The sequence below is a fragment of the Anguilla rostrata genome, chromosome 7 (genome assembly GCF_018555375.3).
Source record: "Anguilla rostrata isolate EN2019 chromosome 7, ASM1855537v3, whole genome shotgun sequence".
NCBI classification, from domain to species: domain Eukaryota; kingdom Metazoa; phylum Chordata; class Actinopteri; order Anguilliformes; family Anguillidae; genus Anguilla; species Anguilla rostrata.
In genome coordinates, this window is record NC_057939.1 from 4,012,042 (window position 1) to 4,037,740 (window position 25,699).

Genomic DNA, 25,699 nt, shown 5'->3' on the forward strand with positions numbered 1-25,699 from the left:
CAGAACGGCACTGCCTGGCCCACAATGCCAAACAGCCCATCACAGAGGAGGGGGGGTTTCTACCATACCGATGGAGTGAATGAGACCGTTACTGATCCGCTACCTCTGCGCAGCGCACCGCGTGTTAATTCATATCTCATATTCATAAAACAACACCAAACAGAGATCACAGAGGAGGAGGGGATTCCACCACACCGAAGGAGTGAAGGAGAACATGAACCGTGTGTGAATTCACATCTCATATTCACATCTCATATTCACAAAGGGCATTTATTAAAGTAAAAAATTAAAAACCTCAAAGTACAGAATACTGATAACATAACAGTGATCTTTAATAGCGGTACTGCAGGAACACTCAAATATTCTTTTGATCTGAACAGGGATTTTACAGGACAAGCTCTGCAGAGATGTGTAGCAGGTTTCAGAGTGCGTTTAATTCAGCTCAAACTCTCAGTAACGAGGATGACAACACACCGATTATGAAAACGGCTTTGAACGGCACACACTAATGTGCATCGCAAGTTATCGCCTTGATTAAAAGAAGAGCTGCAGGCTCTGTTGCAGCAGTGATAAATAATCGAAGATGTCTGTGGATACACACTGTGGTTGTGCAGAGTAAAGACTGCTCGGTCTGAGGACCTGCAGTACAGCTCCTAGCTCCTCTGCAGATGTGCGTGCGAGGAGATTGCACGTGCCTTACACTTCACAACACGCTTACACACCTGCATCTCAAACGAGGAGATCGCACACGGGTTACACTTCACAACACGCTTACACACCTGCATCTCAAACGAGGAGATCGCACACGGGTTGCACTTTACAACACGTTTACACACCTGTATCTCAAACGAGGAGATCGCACACGGGTTACACTTCACAACACGCTTACACACCTGCATCTCAAACGAGGAGATCGCACACGGGTTACACTTCACAACACGTTTACACACCTGCATCTCAAACGAGGAGATCGCACACGGGTTGCACTTCACAACACGTTTACACACCTGCATCTCAAATGAGCGCTCCCCTGGAGTTCCCCCAGAGCAGTCAAATTTAACCCTGTATTCCCCTGAACCCCGTCACACATCCAGTCCCCTAACCACTGCTCCACACACTGCCGTAAGCATGTGAAGCTGTAGAAGGGGGGGGGGGGGGGGGGGGAATCAGCTTTTCGGCAAACGAACGGCTTCCAGAGACGGGACAGACGTGCGGGAAGGTGAACCCGACCAAAATGTTCCCTCAGTTCCTAAATTGTGCAGACGTTCACCGGGGGCTACGCCGCACAGCGGGAGAAACGGGATGCGAGCGAAGGAAACGAGAAGAGGACAAACAGGAAGTAACGATAAAATTAATTCCCTGTCTGGACTCCTGGCGAGTGTCAAGCTGAGGAGAATTAAGAAGAGGCTACTCCGGCAGACTGAGTGAAAAGCTGTGACCCAATCACTGAAACACACAGAAGGGAACCTGCAGTCCGAGACCAGTCACTACACACAGCATCTCTCAGAGATCCACAACAAGAAATTACAATGGAACACAGGTTCAGACACACAGGATTTCACAATCAACAGGTTACTCCAGAGCCTGCAGTGAACGCAGGCAGGTGTGCTCAGCTGAAGTTGGGGACTCGCAGGTACTTTCAGAGGAAGCCCGACGCGGAACGTGGGACAGGAAGTGAGTGCGGACGCCGAACACGGGACAGGAAGTGAGCGCGGACGCCGAACGCGGGACAGGAAGTGAGCGCGGACGCCGAAAGCAGGACAGGAAGTGAGCGCGGACGCCGAAAGCAGGACAGGAAGTGAGCGCGGACTCCGAACGCGGGACAGGAAGTGAGCGCGGACGCCGAACGCAGGACAGGAAGTGAGCGCGGACGCCGAACGCGGGACAGGAAGTGAGCGCGGGGCGGCGGGGGGACCCACCTGGCAGGACGGGCGACAGCTCGTTGTAGCCGCCGAAGGAGGCGTTGCGGATGAGCTTGCGGCCGTCGGGGCGCGACGGGAGGGCGGCGGCCGCCCCGCTGCAGGCAGAGAAGCGGCGGCGGCTCAGCACTCCCTCCTCCCTCCTCATGGCGGCGCGGGGACCGCGCCTCACGGTAGCGGGCTTCTTTTGTTTTGTTTTTTTTTATCGCCCCTCGGCCACGGCGGCGATCTCCAGCCTCAGCGCCTCGTTCGCTCTCACTCGCTCTCTCGCTCTCTCACACTGACGCCAGAGCCTCGATCGCCCCGAGCCCTCCTCCTCCTCGTCCTCCTCTTCTTACGGCACGCGGAGGTGCAGCGTCACGCCCTCCCCTCGTCTCTCTCTCTCTCTCTGCTCCGCACGGTCCCGTCTCTCCTGCATCTAAACCAGCCTCTGTCTCTCTCTCTCTCTCCCTCTCTCTCTGTCTGTCAGAGCAAGCCTCTCTCGGCCGCCACTCCCCCTCTCTCTCTCGTTAAACACCCCCCCCCCCTCCCCCCTCCCTCACAGAGCCGCGAGGATTCCCGTTACGCGGTTCACACGCACACGCTGACCGCGTCTGGGGCGGCGCCTGGACTCGCGCTGGAGAGGAAGACGCCGGCTCTGCTCCCGACCATACCCCCCCCCCCCACGGCTGCCATTACGAATGTCTCCACGCGCTCAGATCCCTTCCTCCCTCCGTGGTGGGGGGGGGGGCAGGGGGGGGAGGACACAAAGCTGATTACCGCGTGCCCGCGCGGGTCTTAGCTGGGCCAGCCCCCCCCCCGACCGCGCCGCGTCCGCCGTTTCCACGGTTACAGACCTGGCTGACGACGCGCGGAAAAGGGACACGTCTGAAAGCGTGTAATTCAAAAGGTATCAGCAGTGCAAAGTGGCAAGCTAATTTAATTGCCGTAATGCATTGAGTGTGAAACCCTTCCCAGCCAGCAATCTGCAAGCTGCGCCTTCATCTGTCTGTGAAATAGCTTTCAGACGGCACGGAAATGTGCTTCAGAGCACCGCAGCGCACGCAGGATAATTAATAATACTTCAACGGCGGGGGAAATTTGATACTCAAACCTAAAAACAGCCACAACCTGTTGATTAAGTAATTATTAAACACCTGTTGATTAATTAATGATTATACACCTGCTGATTAAGTATTAGCCAGGACTGTTTTCCTCAAGTTGTGTCTGCCAGTAATTAAAAAAATAAACATCAACAGTAAGACAGGTTCCCATAATGTAAGCATCCTACACAGCCCACAAACAAACAAAAGAATGTTGCCCAGCTACCAGAGCTCGCAAGAGGGGGTTCCGAAGATGGTTTTGCTGGCCTTGGGGGACGCCTATATTGGGAAGTAAGCATTTTTCCAGGGGTCTCCAGCAGGGACTCACTGTGACGCACCTTCCGAATAAACACAGGACCCCGCGGGGAGGACTTAGAATAGAGTGCTAACGTTAACGATTGTGTACATCACAGGAAAGAGCACGTTGTAGTGGTCCCAGAGGATCTCCAGGTTGAGTATTTTTGTGACGATGCAGCAATGACAGCAAAGGTCGAACTAATGTTACTTTCAAACTATTACAGGAAAGTAAACGAAATTGAGGTCTGACGATTTAGCATTTCAGACCAGAGAACCACGTTTACCTCTCAGAAGTGGATCTGTTAGTACACCCAGAATAGGTTTGGACAGTTTGGTTTGTGTTAATTGCCCAATCTGTTATTTAAAGAATGTGTTTAAGCTTTTTATAACAATCAAAGATTTAGGTTGTATGTTCAGTTGACCAAAAGAAGCTCTGGACTTCATCACTGAACCTAATGGCGACTCCTACCACAGTGGTTTCCCTGGATGATATAAAGATATCACACACCCAAGAGACTCGTAAGAGAGATGAGGGCAAACACAGAAGGTAATTCCGCTAACGACCTCAACAAACAAACCTCACAAACAACTTCTGCACGCGTAACGCACTGTTGCTCGGCAACGTGACAAACTCTGAAGAGGAACAGGGTGGCTCTCGAGAGTCAAATAAGGCATAATTTTATGAGACAGGCGATCACGCTGTGCTATGACATTTAATCACTGTTTTAATGAAACTGCACGTCATAGATAGGGACTTTAATATATGCAGCGACACGTTTGAACACGTTGGACTTTCAAAGGATTAATAACTCCTTAACACGTGCAATCTTAAGAAAAAAGAAAGTTTCTAAGGATATAATTCATATGGATTTAGAGGACAGCACTAAATGTATTGTTCTCAGACTGCCATACAACGGTCTCTAAGAATAATGCTGAAACTATTCAGCAATACAATATATCTGCATCTCAGTTACTAACACTGTTTATAGTTCAGCAATCTGTTTCCCTTTAATGTAAAAGAGAAGCTGAAAACTGAAGTAAGTAAAACAATTGTTTCTGCGTCAAAAGTTACTGACTCCTGTATTAGTATTATTCTGATCATCACTGTGGGAGACTTTTTTATTGACCAATTCACATTGTTTTCTTCTTGGACTGATCATAATACCAAATTATCGCACTCTGGAGGACAATCCCTTCAAAGAAGAAAAGAAGGTGAAAAAAACAGGACAGATTGAGCCAAGCAACAGCATCTGGCCAGGTAGCAGTAGCACAAGAGGTGAAATTAAGGTAGAAAGACAGGTTTGGTCCTTCCTTCATTAACCGATACATTAGGCCCACATTTTAAAAGCAAAACTACCGTAAGAACAAGTCTGCTTGAGGTCAGAAAAAAACAGTATTTTTCCATCCAATGACTTCACAATGGAAACGAGGCTGAGTCACCGACACAAACACGAAAACTACAACTCCCAGCAACGGAGTAACTGCACAAAAGTTCCTTATAGAATCACAGCGGTGCTACAGCACAAGTGTTCCCACCAAATGAATCCCAAAGCTTTCATAAAGCATACAATGAACAAAACAAGCCCAGCTACAAGAAGCATTAAAAAGCAGGGAAGGATAAATTACTAGTGAAACATAACGCCAGCCTTTGATCGTTTCTTCTTCTGCCCCAACAAATAGCATGTGTGCGGCTCCTCTGTGGACTGTGACCATGTTGTTTTCCGCTTAAACACAGTCCCATCCACCCTCACTGTGTAACTGAGCTAGCCCACTCCTCAGCAGTGGTGGCACAAGTGAGGGAATATGAGAAAGAAAAAAGCGGGGGAAAAAGAGAGATTCGTAGCTGCGGTGGCTGTCGGTTCACATTCGCATTACATCCCAAACACGCTCGATTCGCACAGAAGCCGCACGTAGCAGAGCTCCTCACAACCAGACCTCGCCGGAATGAATCAGCGGTTTCCTGCGCCTGACATTCTCGGCACACGTGTGGCAAACTCCCCGCCGACGTAACTGCCATTTCGGGATCGCTTCCCAGCTAGCGCACGGTCGTGTAACAGTGTGTCCGAGCACACAGTCGCGTACAATGGGACATTAAAATTCCGGCTAATGCAATCTTAAACATTTATCAATTGATGATAAATAAGATGGTGAATGTAAAATGGCAAATGAAAACATTAATGGCCTGAAAAAATGAAACCGATAATGTGACTCATCGTCGCATTTCTGAAGACGTGTGCTGGTAAAGCCACATCTGCAGAGGTATTCCACCAATCACATTAAGACTTTTTAAGCACATCTGTAATTCAGTCAAACCCCTTGGTCTCAATAATGAATACTCTTCATGCTGTATTGAGATACAGCGACTAGAAGCAAGAGATTGATGAAAATGAGTTTTCATGGAGTAACTGACACCATGGATTGCTCTTGGTTGCTCAAGTCAGAACGTGCTTTTCATGCTTAAATCTCTTCTTCGGGTCACAAATTTCTAGTGCGCCAAATTCAGCTAAATGCGATCTGCACCACGGGACGATATCAAACTTTCGGAAAATAGACTGCCGCTTCAAGATGAATTCCTACTGTCCTGGTAATACAATAAACTTACATAGGCATTAACTAATTAATCCACTTTCACGTAATAACAGAAAATACTCCCAGGACAAGGACATCTCCACTTGCGTTTGTTACAAATATAGCCCCGTGCTGAAATCGACCTTGGCTCCAAGACACAAAGCACATTATTTAGATTTAATTGCTTCAACTCACGCAGTACTGTTTCATTAACTTCCAGCAAGTGTTTTCTTTAATTGTGGATCTGGAACCATGCATGCACGGTTGATTTGGAGATGAACAAAATCAGCAGACACCAAAACACTGCACAGATAATTTCCTTCATATATTTTTCCTATTCCAGTAGCTTCCATCATTTATTAAACAGCTGCTGATATTTAACGCAGTTGAATCTGCTTATCTTTCTTCAGTTTCTGTTCAGGAAGGTAACTTGGGAAATAAAAAATCTTCAGGGTTTCCTATTGTTGCAGTATTATACAAAAACTTGCATTCACTTATACATCAACATTTCAGCAATGGCCAGCTCAAGGCTGAATAACAATTAAAACAAGAATTATATTTTTCTTTCACACGCACAGCTTAGCGAGCTGACAAATCAATAAAACCAAACAGTTTGTGAAGAAGAAGTGTAATGCTTGCATTTAATTTTAATTCAAAGTCAAGGACCACTGTTGACAAAATGCCAGTGGCAGTCTCTATCAATGCTAAAGCGTGTTTGATTAAATCCAGAAAAAGCTACGTCTAATTTGACTGAATTAAATATGCCCTCAGACTGGCTGAAGTGCATTTGATTGAATCCTGGGGTAAGTCACAATTAGCCAAGATTCAGCCAATGAACAGAAGCGAGGAGGAGCACACCAATAGTTCAGTGATGATCTTGACCAGTGGCGTTGCCATGGAAAAGCCGGGGAGAGAGACAGGGATGAAGGTGAAAGGTCACACCGGCAGCGGCTTAAACGGATTGGCCCTTGAACGTAGAGGATTACCCCACTGCCACACAGGAAATTCAGCCCTGATTCCACCAGACGCTAAAGACCACGTCCTCGCTACCAATCTTAGCGCCTCTCTTTCAAGGGCTGGAAAAATCCAGGTTCAGAAGGTAAAAAGTCCATCCCGGTATTTTTGTTCCAATCACCTGGGTTTGCTAATTGGCGCAGTTCTTCAGCCAGGAGACAGAACTAATTAGTGACGTCAGCTGGCTGAGTTCATGGGTGGAAGAAACACACAGCAGGACCTTTACTTCCTGACCCCTGAACGTTCCACCTCTGCTCGCTTCAACATGTTTACAATGAAAGCTTGTTTGCCAGAATTGCGCCTGTTGGTCCTTAAACGACAATGATTACCCCTTTCTCTAGGACTGATTGATGAATGTACTCAACACTGCCAACCCAACAACAGTTTTAGTGTTCACTCAGGGCCAGAGTGTTTTTGTCTCTTCTTTTTTTGCACTTAAGATCTTGAAACAATACCTGCAAGATTACTCCCGGTCTGATTGTTTGTCTTTAAGGAACTGAGCAAGAGAGATCTATAAAAACAACATGGATGCCACTTTCATTTTCAAGTAAAAATGTACCTTGACTTTATAACTTGTTCTCCACAAGAGATATTTATCCCTTTTGCACTGCCAGTACAACATTGATATGTTACTGTTTCGTAGTACTTTGGTGAGCAAAATGAAACTACATCACTTTAATATACATGTTCTTCTCTAGAGCATTCAGCCTGTGGAATTCTGTAGATTTAATGTACCCAGGAAGCATTAGAATTTTATGTTAACAGTATAGACAGCCTTTTATGATTAGGGGCAATGAATTCTACGCAACTGCGATTTTATGATCCATTTTGACTAGTACAGAAATAAGGGATTTGTATGCAACATCATTCCATTCCTCTCTGCTCGTTCTTCCGATAAATTTACAAAATACACTACAAATCCTTCCTGAAATCCAAAAAACAAAAAAATGTGGAGCCAGGCAGGCTATTGTGTTGGGTTTTTTTTTCCATTAGTGTTTACCTCTGCTCGCTGACTGACTCACCGGCCAGCATCGCCAGCAAGCATCTACCCGCTTCCTGTTTAAGAACGCAAACAGGAAGTGGGCGAAGCCGCTCGCGCGCTAGTGCCCGTCTCAGGTGTGAGGAACAGAGGGATTCTGGGCCGCAGAGCTGACCCCTGGGTCAGCCTCGGCTTCCTCTATAAAAGCGGGCGAGGTCAAGACGCAGACTCAGGTAGCCGATCCCAGATCAATGAGCAGAGTTTCTGCCGAGGACAACTACACAACTGGTGTGTCCTACCTGGGAATCAAACCTGCAACCTTCAGGTTGCAAGACCAGTTCTCCAACCATTACACTACATTAAACTGTGGCGCCTATTCGACGAGCAGCGGGGAAAAGTTATTAAACGGTTAGAGAACAGGACTGACCATAATATATGCGGCACTAATTATACTATTTAAAATCCAGACAAAGGCCCTTACACAACAGGAAGGAGAGGAGACGCCTCACTGAAACACAGACGTGGGCAGACTGTTCACACACAACCTCTGAATTAATTTGTTCCGTGATAAAAAAAAAAAAAGACTCAGGTCATTATGAGCCCTTATAAATCACCAAACAAACAAATGAAATTGGAAACATTCCAGGTAAAGCTCACCTGAGTCTTCTTCCTTTTGAGGAATGACCTTTCACTTCCGTCCAGCGTTTACCAGGTCACCCGCAAATCTCAAAATGGGCAAGTGCACCCACCCTACTGGTACAATTTAAAACGTCGTTGTTTAAATTAGGCCCTGACAAAAAAATATGTTTCCGCGGAGATATTGCTGAATTCTGAGATTTCCCAACTGGTGCGAGCGTGCAGTCATTAGACCCATTTCCCCCCTCGCACAATGAGAGGGTTCATTAAGTAATTAGGGGCGTGGGGGTAGGGAGCGGGGGTGGGGGGGCTTTGTCAGGCACGTAATGAGGTCGTCAGATCGGCGTCCCAGTTCCTGCAACGCAGCAGCGGAGATCCGTGCCCATTTTTATCTCACGAAAATTAGCTTTACAAAGTGGAGAGGCCTAATGGATGATGGAGGACACTTATAAAAAAAAGAAACGTTGCGGTGGAACAAAGTCAAAAAGAACACTCTGGGAAAACAAGCTTTAATCTTCGTGTCTGCAGGACCTGAGTGCTACACCCCGCTGGTGTCTGAAGCCATAAGCCATAACCTTGGTCTCACCGCTACTTCAGGCTACTTCCGCTCAGCCGTAAGAAGCAGCCGAGCACTGCAGCCACAGCATGCAGGTTTCATTGGACAAGAACCTGGCCAATAGCGCGAGTCTAAGAAAAGGAAGTGATCTCATTCCTGAACTTGAGAATCAGAACCCACACAGTATGGTGCATGGAGTCCTGTTCCGTACGTACTTCACTGCTCATTCTGGCAGTTACGATTAATTGTCGGAGAAATATAGTTTCAGTCGCAGTTACAGCTCTCGGCAGTCTGTTGAAAGTCTGCAATTTTTTCCCCCGTATTTGGTATTGGCAATCTGAACTGGCAACCCGCAGCTGCGTGCAAGAAGGGCTGTCTGAACCACTCTGACGCACCCATCTGCGAGCCAGCCTGTTTCCAACGGAACAGTCCACGGCGTTCGATTCTGAACAAAAACGCAATTCGAGCATCTGACGCGATGGACGTTCTTCAAGGGCATGGCGGCAGAACCCGCCCAGCATTAAAATCAACATCCGCAAAATGCGTTAGAGATCATTTACGGTTCCACCGCCCTGGCCACCGGTCCACAATGCCGTCCTTCGTTAGCGCGAGATGCTCAGTGGCGTACGCAGGCCTTCCTGCAGGAGTGTGGGGAGGGTCTGCTCTGCTGCCAGAGCCACAGACAGAACCACAGCCCTGAAACAGAACCACGGCCCTGGTACAGAACCACAGCCCTGAAACAGAACCACAGCCCTGGTACAGAACCACAGCCCTGAAACAGAACCACAACCCTGAAACAGAACCCTGAAACAGAACCACAGCCCTGAAACAGAACCCTGAAACAGAACCACAGCCCTAGAACAGAACCACAGCCCTGGAACAGAAGCACAGCCCTGAAACAGAAGCACAGCCCTGAAACAGAACCACAGCCCTGGAACAGAACCACAGCCCTGAAACAGAAGCACAGCCCTGGAACAGAAGCACAGCCCTGAAACAGAACCACAGCCCTGAAACAGAACCACAGCCCTGAAACAGAAGCACTGAGCAGGTCTGGACGAGCAGCTCGGTAGCCTGGCTCTGTCTCAGGACGTAAGAGGACCCGCCTTGATGAACGTGTACTCTGCAGGGACCACCTGGGGCCCGTATAAACACTCTCTGGACCAGAGCCCTCCTCTCAGACAGCGGCCGAGCAGTAATCGCTGCGCACCGCTGTTTACTCTGAAGTTCTGTGGAGAGACGGGAGCGTTTGAAAACCGAACGCGAGGGGGAACGATTCTGACCAGACGCACCAACAACGCGGTCGAAGTCTGGCTCCCCTCCCTGGAGTCGGCTCCCTCACAGTACAGCCTGTTCTCCTGCCCGTGGCTGCTTGTGGTAAACGGCACCCAGTTGTGAAGGACATGAGCACTCCGGTAAACAAGCCGAGCAACTCAGACACGCCCACAGTAACATCTTAGGGGAGGGTACCGTTCAGGTGCGTGCCAGTAAGAGACAGTCAAAGCCCAGTGCAGAATTTTTAAATTGTGTTCTCTCTGCAGAAAACCTTTTCCTGTGCTGCCCTCTAGTGGTAAAGAAAAGGAAGCGACAAATGACTACTACAAAAAAAATCAAGTAGATTAGCTTGTGGTGCTTACCAGAGTGAAGATAGGAGGGTATGTGTGCGCGTGCTGCATTTATGTTTCATAAAGCACAGCTGCGACACATTTCCACAAACACAGCCAAGAACCAACAAAAAAACAAAGCAGTAACAAGCTCACATGAAACAATGCCCCTGATTACAAATCAGTCCTCACCTTCTGTGTGCAGCACTGAAACTGGTACTATATCTCAGACTGTGACCCGCCCAACCCATTTGAGTGACTGCTCTGAAAGATCTCCCATTACACTACTGTTTCCATTCATTCCATCTTTACCACTGCACCAGGCCGGCCAGTGGAGGATGTTCAACAGATCAGTTCTACACAGACATCTATCATATAATATTGCACAAAAGGAATTGAGGAGCCTTGTCAGCAGTTATCCTGTATGTCCAGAGAAAGGTCTGGCCTTTATCTGTGAAGCTGTTTTCAAACCCAGTGGCACTGGAGCAGAAAATAACACGCTATTCACTGTGACTGTGATGACTGGGCCAAGGACTGTGATGTTCAAAATAAATGAGAAACTTTATTCAAATAAAAAAGCACAACTTTTATTCAGGCTCAAAATCCTCTGTTTTACGGGCACTCCCTACATTTGAGTCCCCTCATTTCCGACCGACATTTATTCAGATTTGACTTCTTTTTGTTATTAATTTATTATTTATTTATTAAAGACCGAAGAAACAAATAAGCAATGCTCACACATCCAGCCACCAGGGGGGCGCCGAGTTCAGACACTGCCTGTAACGGCGCGGCCTTACCGTGGCTGTAGCTGACCCCGGAGCTGAGGGAGGGGCTGCTCAGGAGGTCCTTGCCGGGAGCGGCTAGCCCCTCCTTCCCTTGCCGCTGACTCATCCTGCTCGGGGTCAAAGGTTGCAGGTCATCTCCGGGCATTAAGACAGCTGGGGGGCGAGCAGAGGATAAGCCAGGTTAGGAATCATTTCTCTCAGACAGCAGGAAGGAATTCTGTACAACACGCTTACGCGTATCTATTCAGCATTTACTTACTGTTTAATCAGCACAAAAACTGAACCAGCTACTTCCCCGACTTGGGGCCAGGACGTCCTGAATACCCGTGACCGTGATGTCTCCGGAATGTCTTAAGGCAACTGTGGCTGTGGTTAAATCATTCTCATTTGCACAAGCATCTATGAAAATATACGTTTACCCACCAGGCTGTTGGGGCGTTGTTTACAACTCGTGTGTCTGATGTTAGCGTGTTTTATTCATCATCATTTCAATGTCATTCAATACACCACCAGCTGTGTCTTTTTTCAAGGGGGTGTGATGAGAAGTTTTTTGAAAGGCAACGATACACAAAGTTGTCAATCTAACATGGTAATCGGAAGGACAATAACAAAGTGCTTCAATTTGGCCAAGGCTGTCCATCAACCCTGCATGCCCCCGCCCCCCTCTTTCTTCCCAGTTTGAAATGAGCGACTGTGACTCTGCAGCAGCTCACACACCCAGGCAAGCAGCGCTGCGGCTAAATCTAACGCTCTCCTCTGACACACTCACCTAATAAACACTACACACCACACAGCAGTGTTAGCCCTCTGAAGGGAGGGAGAAAACACACAGAAAACAGGGCTGCCAATAATTTTAACACCTACCATAGGAAATTAACTTAATTGATTATTAAAAAAAAAAAAAAAACTTTACATTCTTCTACACTAATACAGTTGCTTGGGGTTCATTTCCCAATTTTTTGAGCATAAAACATAGCATTACTGGTACTGTTTATTTTATACCGCCTCTTTTTCTGCTTATCTTTGCCAAGGGGTGCCAATAATTTTGAAGCGCGCTGTAAATCTGAGGTAAACCCACGCTACCCCCTGGTGGTGTAAGGTTGCCACTGCATTCTCCGGTTTATAGGCAGCTCACGGTGCACCCTAGGCTTAAACCTGCCACGCCTTTTCAACATCTCGTTTAACACCCGAGACCACGTGACCAGAAGTGCGCTTGTGACAATGCGAACTGACGGCCCCGCCTCTTTTCTGGAAACAGCGGCGCTGGCGAGAGAAGGTCGCCACTTCAGTGACGCAAAACTCATCTCGTCCTCAAGAGGTCTCTCTTCCGCTAGAAAAGGAACTTAGAACCACGGAGTTCCTTTGTTGCTATTAGGCACTGAAGTTTCATCGTGTTTTCAGTTCCTTTTGCCAAACATAAAACATGCGTAAGAGGTAACACAAACTGAAACATTCCACAAAATATACAAAGGCTAGTTTTTTGGAGTGAATTTACTTCACTCAGAATAGGCCTGATATATGCTGCCCTCTAGTGGTACATATTTAAGATGCAACTGAACCTTTTTCTTGTGTTCTACTTTTTTCAGATCGCGTTTTCTTAATTATAAAATTGATGTGTTTTACTTATGAACTCAATTACAGTCCAGAGCACTTCAATTTCTAGTCCTTTAAATGTATGTGGTGTGTGTTTGTGTGTGTGTATGTGTGTGTGTGTGTGTGTATGTGTATGTGCGTTCATGCATGCTCGTGTGAGTGTGTGCATGTGGTGTGAAAAGCCAACTGAATATACATCAGCATCACTGGGAAAATTAATTATGCCTTTTTCAGCATAATCCCAGTAATCCCTGAAATGCACTGCAGCTATGCTGATCCAGCACAGCTCACATTATCTGTGCATACGGATGAACTAAATAACCACAGTGTACTTTATCTGAGTGCCCCCAGCTTAAAAATTATACACAAGCTGAGCAGGATATTTACCATGTATTTACATTAAACTTGGAAATGGCGGAAATCGCGACAGCCCACGCTGGATTAAGACCTGCAAACATCTGGCTTGCAAGCCTAGTGCCCGAACCACTTTTAGTGCACATTTAATAATGCATGTTTTTGCGAGTGTATGAAAATGACCTAGGAGACGATGTTCGAGCAAATGACTGCGCATTAAAAATGAAAGGGTAGAATCGCAATAAAAGCAACACATTTTAAAAAATGGCGCTAAGGGCATGCAGAAGAAGCTCCTGTGTGGAATTCACACAGTGTCCTCTGCCATCTTGGCTCAAATGACCTGAGCTGGCAGTGTATTGCAAACACAGCCATTTTTGGCTCAAATGACCTAACCTGGCAGAGCAGAGCATACACAGCCATTTTGGCTCAAACGACCTGACCTAGCAGAGCACAGCATACACAGCCATTTTTGGCTCAAATGACCTGAGCTGGCAGGGCACTGTATACCACAGCCATTTTGGCTCACACAACCTGAGCTGGCAGGGCAGGGCACTGCATACACAGCCATTTTGGCTCGAATGACCAGGGCTGGCAGTATAAGTGGACCAGTCTCCTCGATTCTGCCTGCACTTGGCCGAGTGCTGCCGAAGATCCAGGCCAGATATAATAAGCGGTGGCCAAACTCCCTAAACGGCTTTAAAAAGAAACAAGCCTAAGAGAACACAAGCCCAGCTTTTCAAACTCCACCCGTTTCACTCCAGTTACTTAAAAAATGGATATACCCACTGGGCATTTCTCCCAGAAGTGATCACCTGTTCGCCACACTGTTATAAACTCATAGTCCGACTGCAGCGTTAGACTGATCTAATTTTATTCTGGGCATATATGAGCACGCTCGTACACAGTTTGTGAATTGGACATTCCAAACTCAGGTGGGATGCCAAGTTTGGAAAAAGTACATCCAGTACTGGAAATAAAAAAACAGTTGGTACTGCAGGTGAATACACTGTAAACATTGTAATAAAACATTGTACACCTTAAACAAACTGGTTACCCGCATAGGGTATCCTGGATGAGGCTATGCCTTCACATCCTGGAGAAATGTACTTACTTACTCTGTACCCATTCTATAAATGCCCAGTAAATACTGTACATACCCAGCAATCCAGTAAATACCCAGCTGCACAAGTACACAGCAAACGTAAATATATTGTGTAACAGTTTCAAGCCTGTCGGGCGACTTCACAACGTGGCCTAACCCATGTCACGTGATGCAGGTGGAAAAAGTTCTGCAGAAGCGCTTCAGCGGGCAGGTGTCCAGGTCCCGTTTCCATGCCGACACAGCCCTCGGTCCTCCCCAGTGTTAGCCCGGGCCCCCTGTGTGGAATGACGGGACAGGACGGGACGGGATGGGACAGGACGGGACGGGGAGGGGGGGGGGGGGGAGCCCCAGCCCTCAGGTGTCTATTTATAGTCCCCGGGTTCGTCCGTCTCACGGCCAGCCCCGCCCATCACGGCGACCGAGCGTCACGGCAACCGGCAAAACCAGCGGGAAACACGCCCACGCCGAGCGACTCTCACACTCACACTCATCCCCTGGGAATCCTGGCTCTCCGGCATTTTCACCGGTTCTACTCTAAAGGCCATCTGGGACATGCACACAGGGAAGGTGTTTGGTTGGGCGTAACAAAGAATTTATAAAGAGTCTATGGCCCGCTAACGTCCGAGTGTTACAGTACATCTGACGCAAGTGCGTTCCCTGAGAAAAAAAATCAAGAAAACTTGGGGGTGAAAAACAAAATGCTCCAGAAAAAAATGATCCATTTGTTTCATGCATCAACCGTTCCTCTCATAATCATTTTATAGACAGTACAAGCCTTTCAGTCACATAAACACTGTCAACATGCCGTGAGGTACACAGTGTAATAGGCACTGGGCAGGAGACACCCCTAAAGCTCATTAATCTGCCTGTTCAGATTCACACACTAATGAGAGAATGACGATGGACAAACGGGCCCAAGCCCATCACATCTTCACACCTTCATATACCCTCACTACGCCGCAGACACAGCGGCAGAGGGCATCACAAACCAAACATGTACATACAGAGTAAGATCGTGTGTCATTCAGAAACCATACAGCCGCAGCCAAGGCTGCAGATCAACCCAAGCACATATAAAACCCAGTGAAATTTACTCCACACGCGACCCCCTCACCGAAGCTGATCTTTCCCCACCGAACATCAAAAGCCTCCATGCTGCACACTTTATTCAGCCCTGATAACGAAGTCCTATTCCTGATTTCCAGGAATTTTCCAAACCGAACAGGAGTGTCTTGGACAGCGTGTGTAATATATCGCGGTGGGGGAGGGGGGGGTAAAAAGGGCACTGCCCGGTGGGGCTGGCCTTTAGTGGGATGCTGCCCCCAAGTCACCCCTCCCACCCCTCTCCATCGGCCTGGCAAAGGGCAGCCCCTTACTCTATGCAACGGGGGGGGGGGGGGGGTCTCTGATCTCGGTATGCTGCTAGTGGGAGGAGCATGAGACAGAGTGACAGGGAGGAGGAGAGTGAGAGAGATGGAAACAGGGATGGAGCAAGGGAGAGAGAGGGTATTCAGGAAACAGCTGGACTCCCGATTCAGGGTCTCTGTGCTGGCAGGCCCCGCCCACCTCATTGCATATTAATCAAGTGTGGAACTGTGGGTACTCACTGGCTCCTCCCACCGAGCTTTCATTGGCCCAGCATTGTGCCCCAGCCACAATGACACTGTGAGCCCAAGGCCTAAGGGGCAGGCAGCCCTGTCCTTTCATTAATAAGGCTTAAACAGCAGCGCTAGATTAGCTGCTCAGTTTAATTAAATGGAGCAGGGCTATTGTCCTCGAGTCCTATGTGGAGGTGTGGGACCAGGCCAAGCTCTCATTCCAATCAAATTAAATACTCTTACAGGTTAAAATCGCTTCAGCACAAAGGCTGAGATATCCTACAGAGAATTATGAGTTTAGACATGCTGTCTGTGTCCTTAAACGCCTTTCAAGAACAGCTGTGAAATTCTCCAACAGACTGCAAAAAAATGTATTTCGGGGCATTTTGGTTTCGAAACCGGGACACCTGTCAGAGCAGTCTAAAAAAAGGAGCAGTGATCGCTTTTTCAGGATGACATAACGCACACGACGAGCCGGTAAAACTTAATACAACCCAATTATACGCCGCTCTTTTACGCTTAACCCCTACGAAAAAAAAAACAGTTATACTAGAGAGACCTATAACTATGGAGACCCCATTACACAGGAACTACACTACAATAGTCACTAAAAGCCAAACTCAACATTCGGTCCAGCTTTTTAGCACTTCGTCCTTTGTTGTACGTCGCTCTAGAAAGAGCGTCTGCCAAATGCCTGTAATGTAATGTAATGTTCGGCAGAAAGATTTCACCGGAGCAAAGTGATATAAACGGACTGATGTTTCCTCCGTGACTAATCAAGCGCAGCATCGGCCGTGCTGATGAGCCGCGTCTTTTCTCCGTAGACATCTACGCCGTTTATCCGCCGAGCGAACCTGCACTAAAAGCAGGGATGGATAGCGAGAGGTTGATTTTAATGAGGCAATTAGGCGTGATTAACGATGCACGACGTGGCGTTCAGAGCTGCTTATGATAATAAATTCAAACAAGGGAAGAAAAATCTCGGTTTCTTTTTTTTGTTCGTTTTTTTTTTCCAAAGGTAAAGGCATTTCAAATGCCTGTGTCTGCTCAAAAGAGGGAAAAAACATGGCTCACATTAGCACAGATAGCGGATATTTCAAAAGATTGTTGCGTCCAGCTAAACGCGTTCACTGGCTTTAATATTTTTCAGAAAGCGCCCCTTGTTTACGATGTTCTAAAATGTCAGAGAACATGCGAGCAGAGCTGGGTCTACACTGCCAGGATGTACACGCTCTCGTATTTATGACAGATGAGATTTTGGTACGAGACCACGTTCCCAGCGTTTCCACCTGAAACAGAGCTAACAGCACAGTGCCCCCCACCCCCCATCCCCCCCGTGTTTCCCTCTCAAGGACGCAGGCGCTGTGGAAAACCGCCAGCGAGCGTCTGCTACTGACAGTCAGGCGGGGCCTTCACACTGAAAACAGCACTCAGAGGCAGCAGAGAGGCTCATGGGTCAGACTGCGCGCGTGCGGCCCAGCATGCATCACTGCACCCACGCAAGCGGTGTCCGGTAGAGCCAGGCGCTCACGTCACGAAACAGAGGGGGTCTGCTCTGCGTCGGAGCATAAACCACCCCCCGGTCCCCCCCGGCCCGTCTCTGTTCTCCATTGTGTCCACAGCGTAACCACACTCGCCATCAATCAATCCGCCCCAGAGGGCCTGCAGACTGGACCCCGATCTGCCTGGATTTACAGTCGCAAACGATCCCGTCCCCACCCCAATGGAGGGCAGGGGGAGGGACAAACATATGACAAAATGATCGATAGATGTAATCCAGTTCCTCGCCATGTTTGCATGCTGAATTTAATACACTTTCTCAACACGTTTACATGCTGAATCCTCTGCAGAAACAGCAAACTCCACACAGAGCAGTAGAGGGCAGACCCACAGAAACATTAGCTTGTGTTTACAGTGTCACACAAAGGTTCTGGAAACTGAATAACTGTAGTTAAATAAGAACACACAGAAGAATCGATGGTGAGACGTTTGGGCAAGACGACCTGTGGCTGAGGTGGTCTGCACTAAGCAGTGCTACTTCACGCTTCATTTATGGAGGAGATCTCTCTCTGATCTCCTCAGCCCGGGTACACCTGCAGTCTAAACACCCCCCCCCCCCCCTCGTAGCTATGAGCTAACTGACCGCAGGGAACAAAACTGACACAAGAGAATGGATACCACAGGTAACAACCCCCCCTCCCTGTTCCTCTCCCTTCCAACCGCACACACCCTGAGGGCTGTATCACAGGCCGGAGAGACAGAGGGGTCACCCCCCCCCCCCCCCAGTAGAAACAGAGCAGGCATCAGTTCCTGACACTGAGCTCAGACCAGTATTACCAGGTGGTCACGTGACACACACGCCACAACCCTGTCAAAGGGTGCGAGAGCGTGTCCCCTCCCTCTCACGGTCGCCGTGAGGTTCGACAGACGCCCCGAAGGAGGCGTTTCACTGCTCAACAGAAGACAACTACCCCAGCAAAAGCTTTTGGTTGGCCGGGCCACGCGCACAAGATCAATGGCTGTGTCCCAAACCGCAAACTTCCATGCTCCACACTACCGTGCTCCGGAATACGCACTCCAGGCAATGCTTGGGACTATGCACTCCGAACCATGGAAGTGCAGTAGCACGGAGAAACAGTTAAATGAGTGGGATGCACTTCGTGACGACATCTGACCCATAACCTTTAACCTTTGCCGTAACTATCGGTAAAATTCCGGTAATAAACCTGAGGGGAATAACGTGAGAGTGAGAGGGCATATTATCGACCATCTGAAATGCTACCGCATTTATTTCATATTTAATCAAGCGGACTGGACTCCGTTACCTATTTAAATGCAAGTCTTGTAAAAATTACACATAACTGTCTAAATGGGGAAAAATCTTACTTAATACATATACATTTTAGTTATATTGATATTCTAATTAATTCCATAATCGCGAACATTAAGTTGTGCAAATGTCGCTTCTTCTTAATGGCTATTTTGCTTCCTGCTACTTGGGTTACAACTGTGAATATGTAACGGATCGCTAGAAATGCTAGTAGGGACCAGCCTTTTTCATATTAACCTAAAATACACAAGAGAGGACACTTCTACAATATGATCTCAAGTAAAGACAAGTTCCATTAATCTCTATGCAGTGGCAGATACATGTCCCCGTAGCAACTAAAGCTAGCACTGGGCGAAAATCGCGAAAGTACTGAAAGAATTACCTCCGGAGGATAACAAGGACGTTTTTTTTCTACATAACTAAGTACAGGTTGTTACTTTTATTTCGTCTATTTTACATAGACTACAGTTGAAAATCTGATGTTTTTCTGTCTACCGAACGAACCCGGTCGGTAGATGCTAACACTGAGTAGTAGTAGGCTACTGAAATATTATGATCTAGACTAACCAGTAGGCTAATATCAGCAACTTTTTGCGAGCTAGCCACTTCAATTGAATTCTCCTTTTTGCTGTCAGAAGAGCAGTGGAAGGCAACGATAGCGTGGAAAATATTAATTGCAGTTTGGATAGCTTTCAGTGTACTGTCAACCCCATAATAAAGTTGCCATTTCATTGTAAACAGTCGTGTCTGTTTTTTCATTATTTTCGCGCTGTATACTTTCGCGCTGGGTACTCAGTTAGGAAACATTTATGGAGCCGGTCATGTTTGTGGTGGCTACTCCATAGGCAAGGGGTGTATTTCAAATTAAATGAAAAGATGGGCAGTGGCGAGAATAAAACGGCAGTTTATAATTCAAGACGGGACCCGACGATTAGCACCGATATATTCAATATAGCTCGTTACACTCGTTAAAAGTACATATCTTTAAACTAATAAAAACAACTGATACTTTACATATTGCGTTATTCATTAACACTGTACCCCTTTATTTATACACCAACTCCTGTTTACCATTTTCCTATGACATGATTTCAGTTTCCAATCCGAGAAAGTAGCCTACACTAGACTGTCATCCGCCATTACCGTTGTTTTTGACAGTTTTCGCGAAAGGAATTATGGGATTTTTCCCAGTCGGAGCATGCACGGATGCACACTTCAAATTTTGATCAAATGGAGTGCGCATCCGGGTACTTTATCCGTGCTCCGCACTACCGAACTTCGGTTTGGACTCGCACTCCAAGATGGCGGCATGCTCGCTATGTGCACTCGGAGCATGGAAGTATGCGGTTTGGGACACAGCCAATGTCAGATGAGGGAGACTGATAAAGGGCCAGTACGACCAACCAGACACTTTCCCTGGGTCATGCTATTTACTCCTGAAACAGCCTCAGGCGCTCGCGCTCTTCAGTCTGTTGTGGCTTATGGCGGGAATGACGGGAACCTTGTGTTCTGTCTCCACCACCCGTACACTGGTGAACAAAAAAAAAAACCTCAATATGCATTCGGTAATAAGTGTGTATTTAAAGTGTCTAGTTGGGCGTACCAAGCAAGCACACACACATCAATCGTGCAAACCGTACGGTTAAACGATTGACGCATCCAAACAGCCTGAATGCTGTCCCCCCCACCCCACCCCCGCGGATTAATTTCCAAATACCAAACTGCTGTTTTTTTCACCCTGAAACTGCAATTAAATTTCAAGCAGCGACCGTAAATCTCCATAAAATGACAACTTAGGAACAAACGGCAGATAATTTAAACGGAGAACAGCCCTGTGGTGAAGGTTAATCTGACAGAACAGCACACAGCCCGCTGTCCCACACGGACACAGAATTCTCTGGCGTCCATCGCTGTCATTCATGCCTTTAAACAGAGAACAATTAGGAGTAATTGGGCATAATTAGCCCAAAATGGCCTACACATTCCAGGCAATAAGCCTACTATGCCCAGTACGAACACCTGGAGATTCTGTGAGATTTGGGCAAAGCTTCTTGTTTCCAATAAGGCGAAAGGGCCAGTGTTGTCCCTACAATTTTCTTTTTTTTTAAGAATTCATTGGCATAACACGCACGTAGAAGGGATGGTGCAGATATCCTCCAAAATACTATTTTCATGTCATGAACAATAACCTAATGGAGAAAAAAAATTATATTCAGAAACATAATACCCCTACCCATCAGGAGATAACAACCAGTAATAACCTATTTCAGCTTATCAGAGCCATTTTCACTGCTTTACTAAACCACCTAAATGCCTTGATTCCATTTCCAACCAATCACTGCTCCCAAATATGTCTCAACTGTCCATCTCGATGCTTTGTTCTACACAAGGACAGAAGTCATTGTAATGAGTCCGGCAGATCTTTTGACGCGAGCGAACGTCTGACTATAAATCCAGAACTGTTGGACTAAACCTCAGTTCACTCTACTTGTCCACATGCCTCACATAATCAGAATTTCCAGCTTTTTTGAAACACACTGTAAGGTCAAGTATTCGAAGTATATGTCCTCCCCCCACAGAACAGCTTTTAATTAAGATTACTAATTTTCCTTTGACTAAGCCCCTAAGTGTCAACCCCTGGAACAGGAGATTCACAAGCTACACGTTTTTTTAAAAAAAGCCCTTCAACCCAAACAGCTAGCCCAAACAGCTGACTAACAGTGGGAACATCAGGAGATTCAGGTTCCCATCCAAGAAGCAGCAGCAATTAAGTGATTAAGACCAGAGCAGGAGCCAAGGCCAAAAACTACTGATTGGCTGCAGACTACTCACCTAAACTGCAGAGGCACGCTCTCTGCCTGACTTTCACCCTCCGATCAAAAAAATATTGACCACAGACCCAGAGGGCAACTAACAGTTTTTAGAATGAATGAATGAATCTTGCTCATTAATTAAGCCAAAATTCTATTATACAACACATAGGCCAGTCCACTTTCAGATGTGTATTCCTATTGACACAGGCTCAAACTACAACTAAATCTGTAACTAGTACTCGGGTTACACGGATGCACAGTCAAAATATAACACCAAAGGGATCTTAAATATAATAATAAAGCACTTCACCCATAAACCCTTATCTAAATACAGCTTTGTTTAGGCACTGCTGAGCCTCTGGATAGCTTGTGCAGCTAAGCTACTGTTCTGGGGGGGATGGGCCCCTACAGCCTGACAGGACAGTGCCAGTGGACAGTGCCAGGGGTGGCTGCAGCGATGAGCGTGAACGTGAATGTGCACAAAAATAGGGGCATTCCCAACTGACAAAAAAAAACAAAAAAAACGGGTAACCTAAAGTAAAACAGCTACAGCTTTTTTTTTTTTTACATCCAGTAAAACTTAAAAACTAGTTTTAAAGGGTGTAAACAGATAACCTTATTCTGAAAACAGAAGGATAACCTCATTCTGAAGAATAACAGTTAGCCTTATTCTGAAGACAGATCTACAAAAACATGTGTTCACCTATAATTCTACAGATATCTCATTCCAGTACCTAACTTTACTACTGAAGGAGAAGTGAAAGATCTTTCATTACCAGTATTAGTAAAAGCAGGACAGTCTCAGCATTGTTCTCACATAGTTCACAGTTAATAGGTGCAGAAGGACGAACCCGCATCAAAGCTTTGACCTACTGCCCGACAAACTATTTATAAACACAGCAGTGGCAGTGACCTTTCCACATTCAGTTTAAAAATAAATTTAAAAACTCACTTCAAATGAGTTTGTGACTTTGAATCTAAATTTGTGTCAGACCACAGGTCAGTCTCCACACCAGCGACAGCTGCTCCGCAGCTGTAGAACAAGCAACTCAAAATACACAAATAACCTTTTATACAAATACAACTGCTCTGGCAGCTTTGGGTCAGAATGCAAAACAGCGAGAGATGCTAGGAGATTAGCGTACGAGACAGCGAGATATGCTTGAAGGTTAGCGAGCGAAAGACACTCAAGAGGTTAGCGTGCGAGACAGCGAGATATGCTAGGAGATTAGCGTACGAGACAGTGAGAGATGCTTGAAGGTTAGCGAGCGAAAGACACTCAAGAGGTTAGCGTGCGAGACAGCGAGACACTCGGAGGCTAGCATGTGAGACAGCGAGAGATGCTACGAGGTTAGCATGTGAGACAGTGAGAGACGCTAGGAGGTTAGCATGTGAGACAGTGAGAGACGCTAGGAGGTTAGCATGTGAGAGACGCTAGGAGGTTAGCGTGTGAGAGACGCTAGGAGGTTAGCGTGTGAGAGACGCTAGGAGGATAGCGTGAGACACTGAGAGACGCTAGGAGGTTAGCATGTGAGACAGGAGAGACCTAGAGGTAGCGTGTGAGACAGCGAGAGCACTAGAGGTAGCGTGTGAGACAGCGAGACCTAGAGGTTATGAGAGCAGCGCTAGGAGGTTAGCGTGTGAGACAGCGAGAGACGCTAGGAGGTTAGCGTGTGAGACAGCGAGAGACGCTAGGAGGTTAGCGTGTGAGACAGCGAGAGACGCTAGGAGGTTAGCGTGTGAGACAGCGTGATATGCTAGGAGGTTAGCGTGTGAGAGGCGCTAGGAGGTTAGCGTGTGAGACAGTGAGATACGCTAGGAGGTTAGCGTGTGAGACAGCGAGAGACGCTAGGAGGTTAGCATGTGAGAGACGCTAGGAGGTTAGCGCGTGAGACAGCGAGAGACGCTAGGAGGTTAGCGTGTGAGACAGTGAGAGACACTCAGAGGCTAGCGTGTAGAGACAGCGGCACTGCAGGTTAGCATGGTGGACAGCGAGAGGACGGCTAGGAGAGCGTTCAGCTGTGGCAGCGAGAGACGCTAGGAGGTTAGCGTGTGAGACAGCGATATGCTAGGAGGTTAGCTGTGAGAGCGCTAGGAGAACGGGAGGCTCCGATCTCGACTTACTGCCTGTGTGAAGCACAAGAACAAAGGAATAACAACATTTAAACAGACCTGAATCCCTCCAGACACAAACACAGCTTGCTGGGTGTAAAACAGTTTGAAGCCACACGAGAACACTAGTAGTTATTTACAGGATGGACGTGTGTACTTATGCAAAATATGACCCATGACGACGGAAAACGGAACTGCAGATTCCGTCCAGAGAGCCTGTTTTGATAATTCTAGTACAGCATGTAATAACAAACAAACACCGCTCAGGGTAGACTGCCCTGAGAAATATGATTAAGAAATTGATGATAAACCCAATGACTCGATGGACTTGCTTCTGTTTAAAGGGACACTACTCTGGGGGCTTGAACTTTATTTCAGTTTTATGGTTTTTTTTAAATCGGCCCAGCGATGAAGGACATCCTTTATTTTTAAAACGAGAGCAGACAGGTGCACCCCTCCTTTCATTTTTTTTCTTTATTCAGACGAGTAGAAAGCAGAGAGAGAAACAAGACTGAATATGGACCACAGATAGCAAGTTTCTTTTTTTTTTTTTTTTGGGGGGGGGGGCAATACAAGCTGCACCACATGTCTCCCCACAACAATAGATACTTTAAATACACATTTTTAAAATTACAGAGAAGTTTCCGACAACTTACACACCAGCATTACAACAGTGCGTTTAGGGCATGAGGGCCTCCAAAGCAGCCTGCCCTGCACAGCAATGTTACGTTTCCAGAGGCTGTAAATGTCCTAATGTAATAGTGAATAATCATAATTGCACAAAATAAACAGCAGTTTTCATACCATGCCGGCACTTCTTTCCGTGAATGCAGTGGTCTCCGGTCGCATGCGCCACAGAAAATAGTTCCAACTAAGAAATAATATTTAACACAATTTCTTTGGGGTCGATAACAGAGTAACAACCGCACAGCCTCGGAATAACGTAAGATCTATGTACAGTACAGTACAGCCTGTGTACAGTACAAGCTGGAAAGAGTCCCAGGAAGACGGGAAACAGCACGCAGAGCTACAGCATGAGACAGCGGTCTCCCGCACACTTTCTACGGCGGTATCGGAGAAGAGGAGCGAGTGGGGAGGATAGATTAGGGAGCAGTGGAGTCGTGTTTCACCGCTGGAGAGAGGGGAGGACTGGAGAGGTCACAGAGGCAGGCTGCAGACGACAGGCTCCGTCTCTCCACACAAGAAGAGAGGATCACAGCCACAGAAAGATGGGTAAGAAAGATGAAGAGAACACCCAGGGAGTGTGGAGGGATTGAGCTGCAAGCTTAAGCGAGGGGGGAGAGCCTCGAACGTCCCCCCCCCCGGAACAAGGACAGCATGTCCACAGAGCTGCGTCGGTAACAGAGTGGCACACTCTCAGGCGAACTGGAGGGTTGCCAGTTCAAATCCCAGCTCATGGGACAACTGTAGTCTTCTGAAGAAAGTTTTTTTTCCCAAAAGTAAAGGTAAAATAACTGGCTGCGCAAACAGATGATGTTTATACCCCAACTGGAACCAGAGGACTCGAGCCGAACCTATCCACATGTATAAAATATCCTCAAGGTTGGTCAGTCAAGGGACCACTCCAGAATTTAACATCAGCTGGGTGTGACCTCGTTTCTCAAAGACTCAACAGCTAGAGTAAATACAAAAAGCAGAGACAGCAATGAGCCTGACAAACAAAACAAGAAAAACAGACAGAAAACCCGTGAACAAAAGAAACGGATGACGCTTAGGCTAAACTAAAAGATTATTAGGCCCCCCTCCGACTGCTCCCGTTTGAAGAAACCCGCTGCTCACACACAGCGACAATGGCGAAGAGAAACGCATTTTCGTCACAGCGTTCTGAAACTCCAACAA

The 25,699-nt window shown here is 47.1% G+C and overlaps 1 protein-coding gene across 5 annotated transcripts in view; it reads right to left on the reverse strand.

Annotated features, from left to right (window-relative positions):
• osbpl8 (oxysterol binding protein-like 8) overlaps window positions 1-25,699 on the reverse strand; it is an 87,832-nt gene that overhangs the window by 31,017 nt on the left and 31,116 nt on the right. For 3 of the 5 annotated variants that reach the window (XM_064342413.1, XM_064342411.1, XM_064342415.1), the window contains one exon: window positions 11,450-11,590. In XM_064342413.1, coding sequence (XP_064198483.1) covers window positions 11,450-11,582 — 133 coding nt within the window. In that variant the 5' untranslated portion in view covers window positions 11,583-11,590. Of the gene's footprint in view, window positions 1-1,919; window positions 2,265-11,449; window positions 11,591-25,699 lie in introns of those variants that run through there. The other 2 variants (XM_064342410.1, XM_064342414.1) reach the window with 2 other exon arrangements.